Below are 15,784 nucleotides of genomic sequence, written 5' to 3'. Positions count from 1 at the left end.
TGTTGCAGCGTGACAAAATGAGGCAGGGAGAGAGATTTCTTTATTTGCTCACCAAAAAAGGTAGGTGCAAACAATGGGAAATTTAGGGCAAAAGAGGAGAGTTCAAGATTTTAAAACACAAAAGAAAAAAAGCTCTATTTAACTAGGGAATTGTAATAATTGAGATACTATTAATTGTATATTGTGTTGAAAGCAGAAATGGTTAAGTTGTGGTTTGGAGGAATATATGGGGGAAATTATTTGGTTTATTATTATTGGTAAATATAATTAATTGATTTGTAAGAAATTGGATTGCATGGAAATAATTGGAATATTCATGTTCATATTGATTAATATACAAAAAAGATAGTTATATAACTAATTGATTTATATTAAAATGTTGAATTTGTATTAAACAACTGTATTACATAATTAACCAATGTGAGGATGGATATAAAAATAGATGACAATGGGAAGGGGTATAATATAGAATAGAAGGGAAAAATTGAATTAAATTATTAAGATTAGAGATGAGAATGAAGGGTAACATTGGTTTTTTTAAAAAATAGATGAGGAATAAATATGGTAAAAAGGAAATATAGAAATTGTAAATTTAATTGAAATGACTAAATACTGTGTTGGAAGAAATATCCTTCTGGGTTCTGCTCCAAGTGGGGAAAAAGACACTGGAAACATGGAGACTGCTTGGAAAGATGGTTTAATGGTGGACAGGATCACATGGCTTGATGGGGCCCATTGTGTTAGTTTCTGTTGCTATTGTGTTGCAAATGTCCTTTGACAAAGGATTGACTTTCTGCCTCTGGCCCATTAACAAAGGGTGGGGGGCAGGAAGGTGGGAGCTGCTTTGTCTGTAAAATATGCTTCTCCATTTCTCATCCAGGGAAATATAATATTCTGTCTTTTTAATATTTCCCAAAATATTTCATTCTTCTAGGAAAGGGGTGGGTGCTAACCTCCTACAACTGTTTAAATTTGTGAACTGTAGTGACCACACACACACAAAGGTTGAGGATGTATATGGTGGTCACTTTATTGTCTTATATAGTGACATTATATAGTTTGTTACTTTCAAGTTACAGAGTACTTGGCAGCATCTCATTGGCTACAGAATCTTCCAGGTAACTAGAGTCTTTGGTTAACCATTACTGCTTTGCTTAAGCACTTATAATGTTATCTAGGGTTAACACACATCCCACTTCCTTTCCTCCTGTTCCTCTTGTTTATAGAGTTAGGGTCTTAATGCCATTTCCTGGCGCCTACATGTGAGTAACCTTCCTTATCTGAGGTTTGCCATCCAAGATAAGGAAACAGTCCTACACATAGCAGACTACAGGCTCCTACAGTGAACCAGCCAAATACTCTGTCCAAAGAAAATACGTTGTATGTGTGTTTCTAATTATTGCTATTTGTTGCTATTTGTTCTCTTTTATTCTTTAAAGTTTAACAATTCGTTCTTTATCTTAATATCTTAATATTTGTTTGGGGTTGACTTTCTTCCCTTTCATCTTTTTTATTGTACAGCAATTTTTCTCCTAAAACCTACCACCTCTGTCTTTTTTTTCTTTCTTACTTTCTCTTCCCCCCCTCTTCTTCTCCTCCCTACTTCCTCTTCCTTTCTCCTTCTCCTCCTCTCTTCTTCCCTCTCTTACCTTCACTCCTACTTTAATTTCCCTTCCCTTCCTTCATCCCTCTCTATTGCTGTATCCTTTTATGCATATGGACTACTCAGAGGGCTGAAAAAGTTATTTTTGACTGGTCCTCGCACTTTTGACCAGTCCTCGAACTTACAACTGTCCTCACATTTTACGTTTTTGCCCTATCTTGTCACCATGGTGAAGAGAAGCAGTTGTGAAATGAGTGACACGGTTGTTAAGAATGGTACAATGGGCATAAATGATGACCAGTCATAACTGCGAAGACCAGTCAAAAGTGCGAGGACCTGTCAGAAATCACTTTTTTCAGCCGTCTGGGTAGTCCTTTTGTGCATATGGACTACTCAGAGGGCTGAAAAAGTTATTTTTGACTGGTCCTCGCACTTTTGACCAGTCCTCGAATTTACGACTGTCCTCACATTTTACGTTTTTTGCCCTATCTTGTCACCATGGTGAAGAGAAGCAATTGTGAAATGAGTGACATGGTTAAGAATGCTTCACGGGCATAAATGTGAGGATGGTCATAAGTGTGAGGACCAGTCAAAAGTGGGAGGATCTGTCAGAAATGACTTTTTTCAGCCCTCTGAGTAGTCCCTATACACATAGCCATGGCCACCCGGTCACATGACCAGCTAGCCACACCCACCCAGTCACATGACCTCCAAGCCACACCCACAAAATAAGCCACACCCACAGAACTGGTAATAAAAAAATGTAGAACCCACCCCTGGTTGGGGGTCATCACAACATGAGGAACTGTATTAAAGGGTCGCGGCATTAGGAAGGTTGAGAACCACTGTTCTAGACCCTCCACTGGCATATTCAGCATGCCCATCATCCCACAGCCAGTACGTTGGTAAGGCTGACGGCGGGTGGCCCGTGGTGGAGACTGACACCGAGAGGGGCGGCGGCGGCCCCGGTGATGATCCAGGAGGGCAGGCGGATGTCTCGTCGCAGCCCCAGCCCCAGAACGTCCGCCTGCCCTCCCAGAGCATCACCACCACCATTCACCTTCGTTTTGCGGCGGGAGAAGGAAGAAAGTGAACGGCGGTGCTGCGGGAAGGCAGGCGGATAGATAGTCCTTGACTTACAACTATTTGCTTAGTGACTCTTGGAAGCTTTAGCGGCACTGAAAAAAGTGGCCTTGACCTGTTTTCACTTACGACTGTTCCGGCATCCCCATGGGCATGGGGTCAAAATCCAGGCGCTTAGCCACTGGTGTGTATTTATGACGGCTGCACTGTGCCAGTTTCACATCATCAGTATTGGTAACCTTCCCAGTTGGTGTCCGGCAAAATCGTTGGAGGATTCCCATAACAATTTCTCCCCTCACTTCCCAACAGTAGGATATGAGCTCCTAACACTACCCTAACATCTGGAACAGCCACCCACTCAGGGTCTGCTCACAGATAGCCTTTCCACAGTAATAGTTATAGTTTTTCCTTGTGGAAGGGAAAATCTTGGATCTCGTGATTCTCATCTATCGCAGCTCCTTTGAGTAGCCGATCTCCAAGGGGAGCATCTGCCGAAAGGCTCTGGCCATGCAAAACCACGTTGAAAGATCCCTGATGGAACCTGGCTTCTCTTTCAGGTATGCAGGACACAATCTCCAAAAACTCTTTCCAAGGTGGCTTAGCATCCTGGAATCGTGATAGTGAAATGCTTGGGATCCAACAACCATCATCTACAAAGAGTTGTTTCTTCTCCTTTGCTATATGTAGAGATTAGGATCCTGCACTGGATACATTGGTTCCTCTGGATAACTTTGAAGATCAGCTCACACATGTCCCATACAACCAGCCTCCCCCCATCTCCCCTCCCCCAGCGAGAAAACCCCTTGAGAAAAGGCCTAGATCAAAGGAGGAGAAGACTGAGGCAAAGTCTAAGAAAGCAAGTGAATTCACAGCAAGTTAAACAGCGTGTGATCTTCCCATGTTAGGCTTCATCACTAATTTGAAATGACACAGTAGCGCTTTTAACATGTCATACCCCTTTTTTTTCAGGTTAAGAATGCATGTTTTCCCCTTCTTGACTAAGGCTCTTTATTTGGTATGTGGGAACAAAAGCATTCTGAGAGGCTTTGAATGCACCTGCAACTTTCAAACGCAGCTGGAAAGACTAATGGAACTCATCAATTAGCCCTTTGGAGGATATTATCTAGAATCAAAGTTTTCTTTTGTTTAAACTTGACAACCAGTGTATTTTATTGTTTCATCATTTCTTTACTGACATTGAATGTATGTATCATTTGTTTCTGTACCCTCTTAAAAGACGTTAATAAATGTTTTTGCTTTGCTTGAATTATTTGATGATCTGTATTTTCAGGCGGGCAAAGGAGCCCCTTGGCTTCTCTCAAAGTCTCTCAAATTCAGGTAATTAAGTTCTTTTCAGCTCCACACCAAACTTGGTGCCTGAGTTTGGAGATGAAGACATGATTTAAAATGATCAACCAATAAATAAAAGTAATAGAAAAAGAGGCAGGTCGAGGGGCTCTTCTTGGGCTGTGACTTTTCCCCCATCCAGGATCCCTCACTAGGCAAGATCGGGGGTGGGGATGGAGAGGAGGTTGGAGGGGCACCCAGGCAGGTAAGAGGCCAAATGGGCATTTTCACCCTTGCAATACAACTCTGGTAAATTGGCTGCAAATAAAGGGAAGATTTCCCAGAGTCCAGGAGCCCTTCAGAAACCAACCCACCTCTTGGAAGGCACCTTCACTCTGATAACTGACAGTAACTGGCAGTTGAGCCTGCATGGGTGAGGTCATGAAGCCCTCCGAATTCCCTCAGAGATGGCAGGCCTCCCTTGGCCTCCTCCCAAAGCTCACCTGCTCCGCCTTTTCCACACCCACCAATGCCAGGCAAATGTCTGAAGGAGGCAACCAAACCAATCACTCAAGCTGCCCGTTTCTCACAAAAGGCAGACTGTTGGATGTAGACTGCCTCTGTCAAGGGAAGCTCCACTCTTTTTTTTTTTGAGATTTTTTTTTATTATTTTTAAACAAACAATTCATCATTAATCAATCAGTGTAACATCTTGGTACAACATTTATTTAAAAATTTAAACAAAGTTTATCTTTGAACATTTTTGCCAATCTTTCCGGTGATATGTTTTATAGATGGCACATGTCACCGGAAATAGATTGGCAAAAATGTTCAAAGATAAATCAGCTAAATGTTGGAAAAGCCACTAGACATCGGGATTGTACTATCACATGTGGTGGACATGTCCAGAAGTGACAAATTATTGGGCAAAAATTTGAATATGGCTAGAGAAAATGATACAGCAACACATTGATCTTAAACCGGAGCTGTTCCTGTTGGGTATCTTACCAGAGAAATTTAGTAGAGAAAATACATATTTGATTATACATGTAATAACGGCAGCAAGAATGGTATTTGCACAAAATTGGGAAGCAGAAAAAATTCCTACAAAGGGAGACCTAATTAAGAAAATATTAGAATGTGCAAAAATGAGTCGATAAATATTAGCAATTAGTAGGAAGGAAGAATCGGAGTGTTACAACATATGGGGGCAATTTTATCAATGGATAGAGACTGAATATAGACAATAGGCAGTGTAAAAATAAGAAATATGGGGAAAATATGTTGCAATACATTAAATTTAAATGTAAGAGGAAAGATAAAAATGTACTAAGAAAATGATGATACATGTTGAATATGATGACACGGAAGCTCCACTCATTAATGTAGCTCTGGATAAATTTCCCATCACACCCTTTGTGTTGCCATGTTGTTTTGTGCTTTTTTCCATCATCCCAGGTGAGCTCCTTCCATTATTTCTGCTTAGGTGAGACACCTTTTCCTGAATCCAAAGTAATACAGCAATCCAGGACAGAAAGCAAAATCCCGCCTCCCTTGAACCACTTCTGCAAAAACAAAATATTGCATAGCTTAATGATGCTGAACCCCGAAGTCACATGACCCTCTTTTGGCCAAGTTCCAAATGTTGAGGGATCCAGCAGTTAAAGGGAGCCTTGATAGTACAGTGGTCTACGCACCCTGTTATTAACACAGCTGCCTGTAATTTACTGCTGGTTTGAATCTCTCCAAGGCTCAAGGTTGACTCAGCCTTCCATCCTTTCTAAGGTAGGTGAAATGAGGACCCAGTTTGTAAGCTGACTTTGTATAAATATACAAAAGTATGAAGGCTATTGCTTAACGCATTGTAAGCCGCCCTGAGTCTCCGGAGAAGGGCGGCATATAAATCAAATTAAAAAAAAGGGGGGGACCCAGAAACAAACCAACTTGGATCTATCAAAATTGCCTGATTTTTCTGCTTATTTTTTCCAACCATAATGTGTTGGAATGAGAGGAAATTCATTAGCAGCAACCATTGGCAGGAGGTTCTCATCCTTACGTCCTTTTTAACTGGAGATGGTCTCCTTTTGTACATAAAATTCTGAATTATTACATCCAGGATCAAGAATTTTCCTGCATCAAAAAGAGGCCATGTAGATGCTTCTTTTTTTTTTTTTTATTGCAAAAGTTTTACAATTACATTTTCACCCCTTTTTTCACCCCCCCACCTCCCTCCCCAAACTTCCCATCCTCCCTAACCCTCCCTAACCCTCCCCCCCAGACTTCCCTATTACATACTCATAACTAATAACACTAATATATAAACCTGAACCCATCCCTCCCCCTATATAATTTTTCCTCTTTGTCTCTTTACATTAAAATATTTCTAATACATTATTTTCAAATAAAAGCTATTTGATACTTTCTAGTTTGGTATTTGTTCTGAACATATTCTATCCACCTTTTCCATTCCCATTCATAAGTCTCTTGTGAACAATCTTTTAAATACGCTGAAATCTTCGCCATCTCTGCAAAACTGGCCATCTTCAAAGTCCATTCCTCGATAGTAGGCAAAGCTTCATTCTTCCAATATTTACCTATCAACAATCTTGCTGCTGTTATCATATACAATATTAGTTTTATTTCACCCCGTGTAAAACCCTTAACTATACCCAATAAAAACAATTGTGGAGAAAATTGAATTTTTTTCTTCAAAACATTCTGCATGACCCACCAAATTTTTATCCAAAAAGCCTTAACTTTCCTTCAGGTCCACCATACATGATAATACGTAGCATCCAAACATTCGCATCTCCAACATTTTGGCTGAACATTAGGGTACATACATGACAACTTTTTAGGATCCAAATGCCATCTATAAAACATTTTATAAAAATTTTCCCTCAAATTCTGCGACTGTGTGAACTTAACATTCTGAACCCAAATTTTTTCCCATGTTTCCAACATCACTGGTTCTTCAAAATTTTGTGCCCACTTAATCATACAATCTTTAACTAATTCAGTTTCTGAGTCCCTTTCTAACAAAACATTATAAAGCCTTTTAATATGCATTGGACCTTTCTCTCTTATATGTCTAACTAATTCTTCCTCATGCAGTATAATACCAATTTTTTGGTCCTCTTTCCATCTCATTTGTAATTGATTATATTGTAACCAGGTTAAATTAATCCCTTCGTCCAACAGTGTCTGCAATGTCTTCAGCTGCCATCTGCCCGCATCTGTAAAAAGAACCTCTTTGTATAAAAACCCCCCGAGTGACATTATATTTGTATTCCACAAGGTATGACCAAGATCCAGCCATAGCGGTATTTTATAATCCCATTTGAGTCGGTGCTTCTTCCAAACTCTCATCAAAGAATCTCTGAGTATATGACTTTTAAATACTTTATCAACTTTATCATCATAAAATAAGTAAGCATGCCATCCAAATTCAAGATCAAAACTTTCTGCATTCAATATTCCAGCCTTTTTATTTCCAAACCAATCACTTGTTAAAGTTAAAGCTGCTGCATCATAATATAACTGTAGGTTTGGGAGTTTAAGGCCTCCTCTTTCCGGAACATCTTGCATAATTTTCAATTTCACTCTCGGCTTTTTCTCGTTCCAGACAAACTTATTCACACCAGACTGCCAGACTTTCAGTTGTTTATCACTTTTAAGCACCGGAATCATTTGAAACAAAAACAGAAATCTTGGCAAAATATTCATCTTAACTGCTGCTATTCTTCCAAGTAAAGACAGTTGCAGCTTTTTCCAAGTCTCCATGTCTTTCTGAACCTCTCGCCACAACACCTCATAATTATTTTGAAACAATTTCATATTTGATTCTGCAACCTGAACTCCAAGATATTTTACCTTAGGTACAATTTCAAAACCTGCCTTCCTTTCAAGCTCATGTTTACGATCTTGTGTCATATTCTTAACTATCATTTTAGTCTTTTTTGAGTTCAGTTTAAAACCTGAAACTCTACCATAGTCTTGTATAATGTCGTTCATCAGGATTGTTGATTCCATTGGTTGTGATAGGGTAACAACCAGATCATCTGCAAATGCCTTTATTCTATAATCCTCTTGCCTTATCACTATACCTTTCAAAATTTTTGAGTCCCGTATTGTATTTAGCAAGACTTCCAATGTTAAAATAAATAAAAGTGGGGACAACGGACAACCCTGTCTTGTTCCTTTTTCAATTTTAAACTCTGTCGTCAAACTTCCATTAATAATAATCTGTGCTTTTTGCTCTTGATAAATTGCTGAAATCGCCTGTATAAATTGGTCCCCAAAGCCCATCTTTTTTAAAGTCTTTAGTAGAAAGTTCCAATCCACTCTATCAAAGGCCTTCTCCGCATCCAAAAAAACCAGCACTGCAGAAATCTGTTTATTCTTATCAAGATATTCCAATAAATCTATTACTTGCCTTACATTGTCCTTCATGTATCTGCCCTCAATAAATCCCGCTTGGTCCTCATGAATCACTTTTTGGATTACTGGCATCAACCTGTTGGCTAATACCTTCGCATAAATTTTATAATCTGTGTTCAAAAGAGATATTGGTCTGTAGTTCTCTGGTTTTTTAGGACCAACTTGTTCCTTTGGTATCAAAGATATATAAGCAGTTGTCCAAGATGGGGGTATTTTACCCCCTTGTTGAATATTGCAAAATAAATCTCTAAGTTGTCCCACCATTTCAGCTTGTAAAGTTTTGTAATACACTGCAGTCAAACCATCTGTGCCAGATGCTTCTTAAAAACACACTTGAGTGAGCCACAGATAGCGAGTTTATTTATTTATTGGGAATTATTATTTTTACCAATAAGGCGGAGAAGAGATGCAGCAAAATGAAGGGGAATATTTGCAACTGAGGGTTGAACTGAGGGGTCTTTGGAGCTCTCTGAGCCCCCCTCCCTTCTAGCCATGAGGAAGGAAGCTACTTTGGGCAATGAAACGTCTGCAAGAAGAGAAGCCCCCAGGAGCCCCTCCCCCCTCCCATCCAGCACAGCTTCCTCCTCTCTTCCCCCAACAACAACCCTGCGAGGTGGGCTGGACTGAAAAGGGAGCTGTGCAACCCTTGAACTCAGGGTCTCTTCTTTCTCCCCTCCCAGCCTTCATCCCTGGCTCCCCTTCAGAGGTTGCTATGAGGCCGCAGCCCCAGAAGAGCCCCTGACCTCCCCCTCCCTCAATACGGGGGCTCCAGAGGGGGGGGGAGATCAGCCCCCAAAGTTCAAGGTGAGCCCCGCCCCACTTCCACGTCCTCAGCATCGCGCATGCGCCATCTGGTTGATTGAAGAAAGGCGGACACCGATTGGTCGTTCTGAGGAAGGCGGCGATTGGCAGGGTGACTCCGTGGGGCGGATCCTTCGAAGGAAGAAGCGGAAGATTTGGGGAGAAAATTAAAACGGGCAATGAGGGAGCTGCCTGAATCAGCGACTCAGAGGAGCGCGGATGATGCAGGTTGGGTGCAGGGAATGCTGGGAGTTGAAGTCCGGGAGGGTCTCTCCGAAGAAGGCAGGCCTGGGATTCTGAGGCCTAGTCTTGAGGGGAGGGCGGGAGATGGGAGGCTGGGAAGGAGGCCGTGTCCGCCTGGAGAATGCCCGGGAGGCCCATGGGAGGCCGGGGGGGGCTTGGGCCTGGGCCTCCCCTGCGGGGAAGAGGATGCAGCCGTGACCCTCTTCTCTCTCTCCCCTGCAGGAGACCGGAGGATGGCGGCGGATGCAGGAAAGAGGTGCCGCCCGAGAGGAGGAGGAGTAGGAAAGCGGGCCCCGCGGAGCAGCCCTGCCCGGTCCTGGCGCCGCTTCCCCGGGAGATGCGGGGAAAGGCTGGGGGGCTCCGAGGCTGCAGGAGGGAGGAGCCCAGGGGGAGCCCAGGAAAGGCGGCTGGATAACAGAAACCTCACATCTTGGCTCTGGATGTTTGCTTCCCTCTGTCTCCTGCCTAGCACCTTTCCAACTAGCATCAGATTGCACCTGAGATAAAAGGGCACCCAAAAGCATATTTCGAAAGCAAGGTTTGCACACAGACACACTGATTGTCATCAATTCATGTTCCCAACTTGGCTGCTGATGATTTGGCACAGGATCCGGGCCTAAAGAGGCAGAGTCAACCTAACTTTAGGGGAAGGGGTGTCCACCCCTCCCTCCAGCAGCCCCTTGGGGCGTGGCCCTGATCCAGACCTTTCCCTTCCTCAGTTCTTGAGCCTGGTTTTCATAGCTGATGTTCAAGCAGAGAAGATGCCTCATGGTTGCCGATCTCGCCCAGTTGGCCCACAGGCCTCTTGGTCAGCAGAAAGGGCCCACCCATTCTGCTTGCCACTCTCGCCTGTGCCATGTTCTCCAGGGGGAGACAGTGCTGAAGGGAGGCATTGCCCCCCACTCTCCCCCCCCCCAGAATGCACCGAGCGCCACGGCCCAGATCTTCAGCTGGGGGCAGCATCCAGAAGTCCCTCCTTCCGCTGGACGCTTGCTCTGGCCTAACTGAAGCTGGGCCTATGCTGGTGATCTGGGGCTCAATCCTCGGCTTGGTCTTCTTCACCGGAAGCCAGGTCCACCCTCCGCTCATCCATGCGCTTGGCTTGGACCCGCTGGATGAGGCTGAAGGAAATCCTCGTCGGGCACCGTGGGACCACGGGGGATGGAATGGGGCGGGGCACAGCGCTGGTCATCCAGACGGGAGGACTGCAGAAAAGAAGGGTGGATAAAAATAGATGGTTTTTTTAAAAAAAGTAATCTGCAATATTTACATTTTTGGTAAACTCATTCAATGAATCCAAACTCTGCAACCCGAAACAACGTGTACTGCATTGATGCATTTGCGCAATTTCACAGTAGCCATGAGATAAATCATGAAACAAAGTTTATCCCGTTGTTTTGCAAATCTGTTGTAAGGTCCCAAAATATACTTGAGTCACCAGAATGCCAAAGAGAGACACTCAAGATGAGGCTTGCAAAAAAAAAGCAGATTTTATTTATGGCCAAAAACAAAATACTGGGTGGGACTATATCCGGAACATACAGATACAATGCATGCGAGGAGATAGGCACCCCTTGGGGAAGGTATGGCATCCTTTTACACCCTCAGAGACATCAGCTTAGTACCCAATTCTGGCCTCCTAGTTTAGCTTTGTGTATTCCTTGTTGCCCTGCAAGGGAATAGAAGCCTCCCAATTAGCCTTATCTCTTCCTTTGTTCTCCCAATTGCTCATTTGGCCCCCTGGGCTGCAGGGAACAGATCAAAGGTGTAAGTTAGAGCTGAAGTGTAAATTATCCCTCGGATGTTGATGTCTGCAGTTCCAGCTGAGATGCCTACCATGCTCTTAGATGGCAGGAGAAAAACAGGAAGAAGATGGATATGGGTTCAGATCAAATGGCAGGAACAAATGTTTGACAAATACCAGAGACATTACAGAGGCCTAATAACAGAATGTGTTTGTTACAGGAGATACAAACAAAGGCATAATATATGTGATACAAATACAAAGGCTTATATGTTTTACAGGAACCTCATGGTTACAGAATCTAGTATTTATTAAATCCTTATTGTTTCCCTTCGCTATGTTTACTGCAAATTGTATGATTGTTGGAAGAGAAATGCATCTGTACCCTCAGCCTCTAAGTGTGAGGGGGAAGGGCAAGCAGTAAAAATGGAAGCGAAACCTTCTAAGCAGCTTATAAATATAATATTAAAGAGCACCTGTCATTTCAGATCCATCATGGCAGCAGCGCCTGTTAGTGGGCATCCCCTGCTGCCCACCACATCCATCATCTTCTTGTGTCCCTGTCGCACCACCGGCCGTCCCATTAAAAGTGGGTGAGTCAGCAGCGGGTCAGAGGAGGAGCCACTGCGGGACAAGAGATGACAGTTGCTCTTTAAAAATGTTGATTTAAACCAAGCCTTTTTACTAGTGATTTAAATCGATTTGATTTAAATCAAATCAAACCCACCCTGGCAGAAAAGCGAAGGGAAAGACTTTCTGTTCAAACTTCATAAGCAATCAGTGTATTTTTTTTTTTAATTTGTTTTATATGCCGCCCTTCTCTGGAGACTCAGGGTGGCTTACAATGCGCTAAGCAATAGCCTTCATCCTTTTGTATATTTATACAAAGTCAGCTTATTGCCCCCACAACTGGGTCCTCAATTTACCTACCTTAGAAAGGATGGAAGGCTGAGTCAACCTTGAGCCTGGCGAGATTCGAACCTGCAGTAATTGCAGGCAGCTGGTCTTAGTAACAGGGTGCTTTAGACCACTGTACTACCAACTATCATTTCATTATTTCTTTACTGACATTGAATGTATGTATCACTTGTTTCTGTACCCTCTTAAAAGGCATTAATAAATGCTTTTGCTTTGCTTGAATTACTTGATCTGTATTTTTTTTTTCATAAAACAAACTTTATTAAACATAAAAAGTTAAAATATCATATAATACATACAAATACCCTCTTAAAAACCATGAATGCTTGAATTACTTCATGATCTGTATTTTCAGGTGGGCAAAGAAGCCCCTTTGCAAAGGTAAAAAGTCTCCAATTCTTTTGGGGGAAAAAATCAAGTTCTTTTCAGCTCCACACCAAACCCTTTGGAGAGTAAGGCATGATTTAAAATGATCAACCATTAGCTACTTTGTTAGCTAGGAAGTAATGAAACGACCAAGAAACCTCTTTCCCCCCAACAACAACCCTGTGAGGTGGGCTAGACTGAAAGAGGGGCTTGAACTCAGGGCCTCTTGCTTTCTACCCCGGTGCCTTAATCACTGGGCCAAAAAGGCTCCCCTTTATAAGCTGCTATAAGGTTGCAGCCCCAGAAAACCCTTTAACCCCTGCCTGCCTCAATACGGGGTGGGGGGGGCAGAGAAGGCTGGACTTCAAAGTTCAAGGTTAGCCCCCCCCATCCACGCTCCTCACCGCGCAGGCGCCATCTGGGGGAATTGAAGGAAGGCGGACGCTGATTGGTCGCCCTGGGGAAGGCAGCGATTGCGAGGGGCGGATCCTCCAAAGGAAGAAGCGGAACTTGTGGAGAAAAAAGGGAATGAAGCCTCCACTTCCGGAACTAAAACGGGCAACCAGGGAGCCGCCAGAATTGGCGACAGAAAAGCCGGGATGATGCAGGTTGGGCGCAGGGAATGCTGGGAGTTGAAGTCCGGGAGCGTCTCTCCGGAGGCCTGGGAGCCCGAGGCCTAGTCTGACGGGAGGGCGGGGAGGGAGACGGGAGGCTGAGAGGGAGGCCGTGTCGGCCTGGAGAATGCCTGGGAGGCCCGTGGGAGGCGGGGGCTTGGGCCTGCGGGGAAGGGGACGAAGCCCTGACCGTCTTCTATTTCTCCCCTGCAGGAGGACGGAGGATGGCGGCGGATGCAGGAAAGAGGCGCCGCCCGAGAGAAGGAGGAGGAGGAGAGCGGGCCCTGCAGAGCAGCCCTGCCCGGTCCCGGCGCGGCTTCCCCGGGAGACGGCAGGGAAAGGCCGGGGAGCTCTGGGGCTGCAGGAGGGATGAGCCCAGGGGGAGCCTTGGAAAGGCGGCTGCCTGGAGGGCGATGCAGGGAGGAGGAAACGGGCGGAGACCCCGAGACGGGCCTGGAGGGCGGAGGCTCCTCCCGAAGACCCCGAAAGCCCCGAAGGACCCAGGATGAAGCAAAGGAACATCAGTGCCCGGAATGTAGAAAAACCTTCAAAAATAATGAAAATCTGGAAAGCCATCTCAGGATCCACTCAAGAAAGAATCCATTTGAATGCCTGGAGTGTGGAAAGAGCTTCAATTATTGGAGCAACTTTGATAGACATCTAAGAATCCACACAGGAGAAAAACCTCATAAATGCCTGGAAGGTGGAGGGTCCTTTGGAAGACGCAGGAATCCGCAAAGGATCCGGATGGGAGGAAAGAAATATCAGTGCCCCGAATGTGAAAAATCCTTCAAAAGAAATGGAGATCTTCAAAGGCATCTAAGGGTTCACTCACGAAAAAAGAAATACGGGTGCCCGGAATGTGAAAAATCCTTCAAAAAAAATAGGGAACTTGAAGACCATCTAAGAATCCACACAGGAGAGAGACCATTTAAATGCTTTGAGTGTGGAAAGACCTTCCGTCATAGGGGAAACCTTTACAGACATCAAAAGATCCATTTGACAGAGAAACTGAATAAATGCCTGGAGTGTGGAAAGAGCTTCCATCAGAGGGGACATCTTTATAGACATCAAAGGATCCATTTGATAGAGAAACCGAATGAATGCCTGGAGGGCGAAGAATCCTTTGGAAGACCCGGAAATCCCCAAAGGATCCAGGTGGGAAGAAAGAAATATCAGTGCCCCGAATGTGAAAAATCCTTCAAAAGAAATGACCTTCTTAAAAGGCATCTAAGTAGCCACTCAAGAGAAAAGAAATATGAATGCCCAGAATGTGAAAAATTCTTCAAAAGAAAAGACCATCTTCAAAGGCATCTAAGGATCCACTCAGGAGAAAAATCTCACAAATGCCTGGAGTGTGGAAGGAGCTTCAATCAGAGGAGCAGCCTTTATAGACATCAGAGGATCCATTTACAAGAAGAGTATGAATGTGTGGAATGTAAAAAATCCTTCAAAACAATTCAAATCCTTGAAAAACATCTAAGAATCCACAAGCCGAATATATGCCTGGAGTGTGGAAAGAGCTTCAGTCAAAGGGGAAGTCTTGACACCCATCAAAGAATCCACACAGGAGAAAAACCCTACAAATGCCTGGAGTGTGGAAAGAGCTTCACTAATAGTTCAAACCTCTGTCGACATCAAAGAGTCCACACAGGAGAAAAACCACATAAATGCCTCGAATGTGGAAAATGTTTCAGTACAAGAGGAGCTCTGTACGGACATCAAATAATTCACACAGGAGAAAAACCGCATAAATGTCTGCAGTGTGGAAAGAGCTTCAGTCAGAAAGGAACCCTTGACGGACATCAAAGAATCCACTCAGGAGAAAAACCCTACAAATGCCTGGAGTGTGGAAAGAGCTTTATTGAGCCTAGTAGCCTCCGTCAACACCAAAGAATTCACACAGGAGAAAAACCACATAAATGTCAGCATTGTGCAAAGAGTTTCAGTCGGAGAGGACACCTTAAGAGACATCAAAGAATCCACTCATGGGAGAAACCATATAAATGTCTGGAGTGTGGAAAGAGCTTCAGTCAGAGAGGAAAACTTTCACTGCACCAAACAATCCATTCAGGAGAAAAACCACATAAATGCCTGGAATGTGGAAAGAGCTATACTCAGCGTCGGGGCCTCCAACAACACCAAAGAATTCATGCGGGAGAAAAATTATAAACATGAGTGTGAAAAACCTTCGGTCCCAGAGTGTATCTCAGGAATTGAATTGAATTGCGTATTAAATCTGGCCAAGTGTGAATAGGCACACTAGGAATTTGTCTTAAGCTCTCAGTGTACATACAAAGCATCAGAATAATGATATTCATGATAATTATAATAATTCCAATATGAGGGTGGAGTAAAGAAGATATTAAGAAGAGTAAATAATAACTGCCAAATAAGGGACTTTCCCAGGCTGAATAATAAAGGACTTTTTCAATTGTACATACGAGATGTTTCAACTGGCTGAAATTGTACCTTTTCACAACAGACTTTTGTGATTCATGATCTGAATATTCTTTTAATGCAAGGCTCATTATGGTAATATGGGATGTTACTGTCCATGTCTCTGATGTAACTGTAACTGAGCAGGATGATTTCTTCCAAGGTGGATTTCATTTAAATCACGTCGATTTAAATCATGTCAATTTAAATCATTATGTAAATCGCTATTAAAAAGATTTAAATCAA

General features: G+C 43.4%; 1 protein-coding gene and 1 long non-coding RNA gene across 2 annotated transcripts; both read left to right on the top strand.

Moving 5' to 3' along the window:
- Positions 1-9,348: 9,348 nt before the first annotated feature.
- On the top strand, positions 9,349-10,840 carry LOC139325609 (uncharacterized). Its single transcript, XR_011601109.1, has 2 exons — positions 9,349-9,442; positions 9,680-10,840. It is a non-coding gene; the product is annotated as an uncharacterized lncRNA (long non-coding RNA).
- Positions 10,841-13,053: 2,213 nt separating this feature from the next.
- LOC139325583 (zinc finger protein 665-like) lies at positions 13,054-15,784 on the top strand. The gene is made up of 2 exons (XM_070955516.1): positions 13,054-13,093; positions 13,313-15,784. The coding sequence occupies exons 1-2, from the start codon at positions 13,085-13,087 to the stop codon at positions 15,269-15,271; spliced, it is 1,968 nt and encodes a 655-aa protein (XP_070811617.1). The 5' UTR covers positions 13,054-13,084; the 3' UTR covers positions 15,272-15,784.

This window comes from Pituophis catenifer, unplaced genomic scaffold (genome assembly GCF_029215685.1).
Source record: "Pituophis catenifer annectens isolate HBS135680 unplaced genomic scaffold, rPitCat1.0.hap2 SCAF_17, whole genome shotgun sequence".
Classification (NCBI taxonomy): domain Eukaryota; kingdom Metazoa; phylum Chordata; class Lepidosauria; order Squamata; family Colubridae; genus Pituophis; species Pituophis catenifer.
This window is presented reverse-complemented; position numbering and strand designations above follow the sequence as displayed.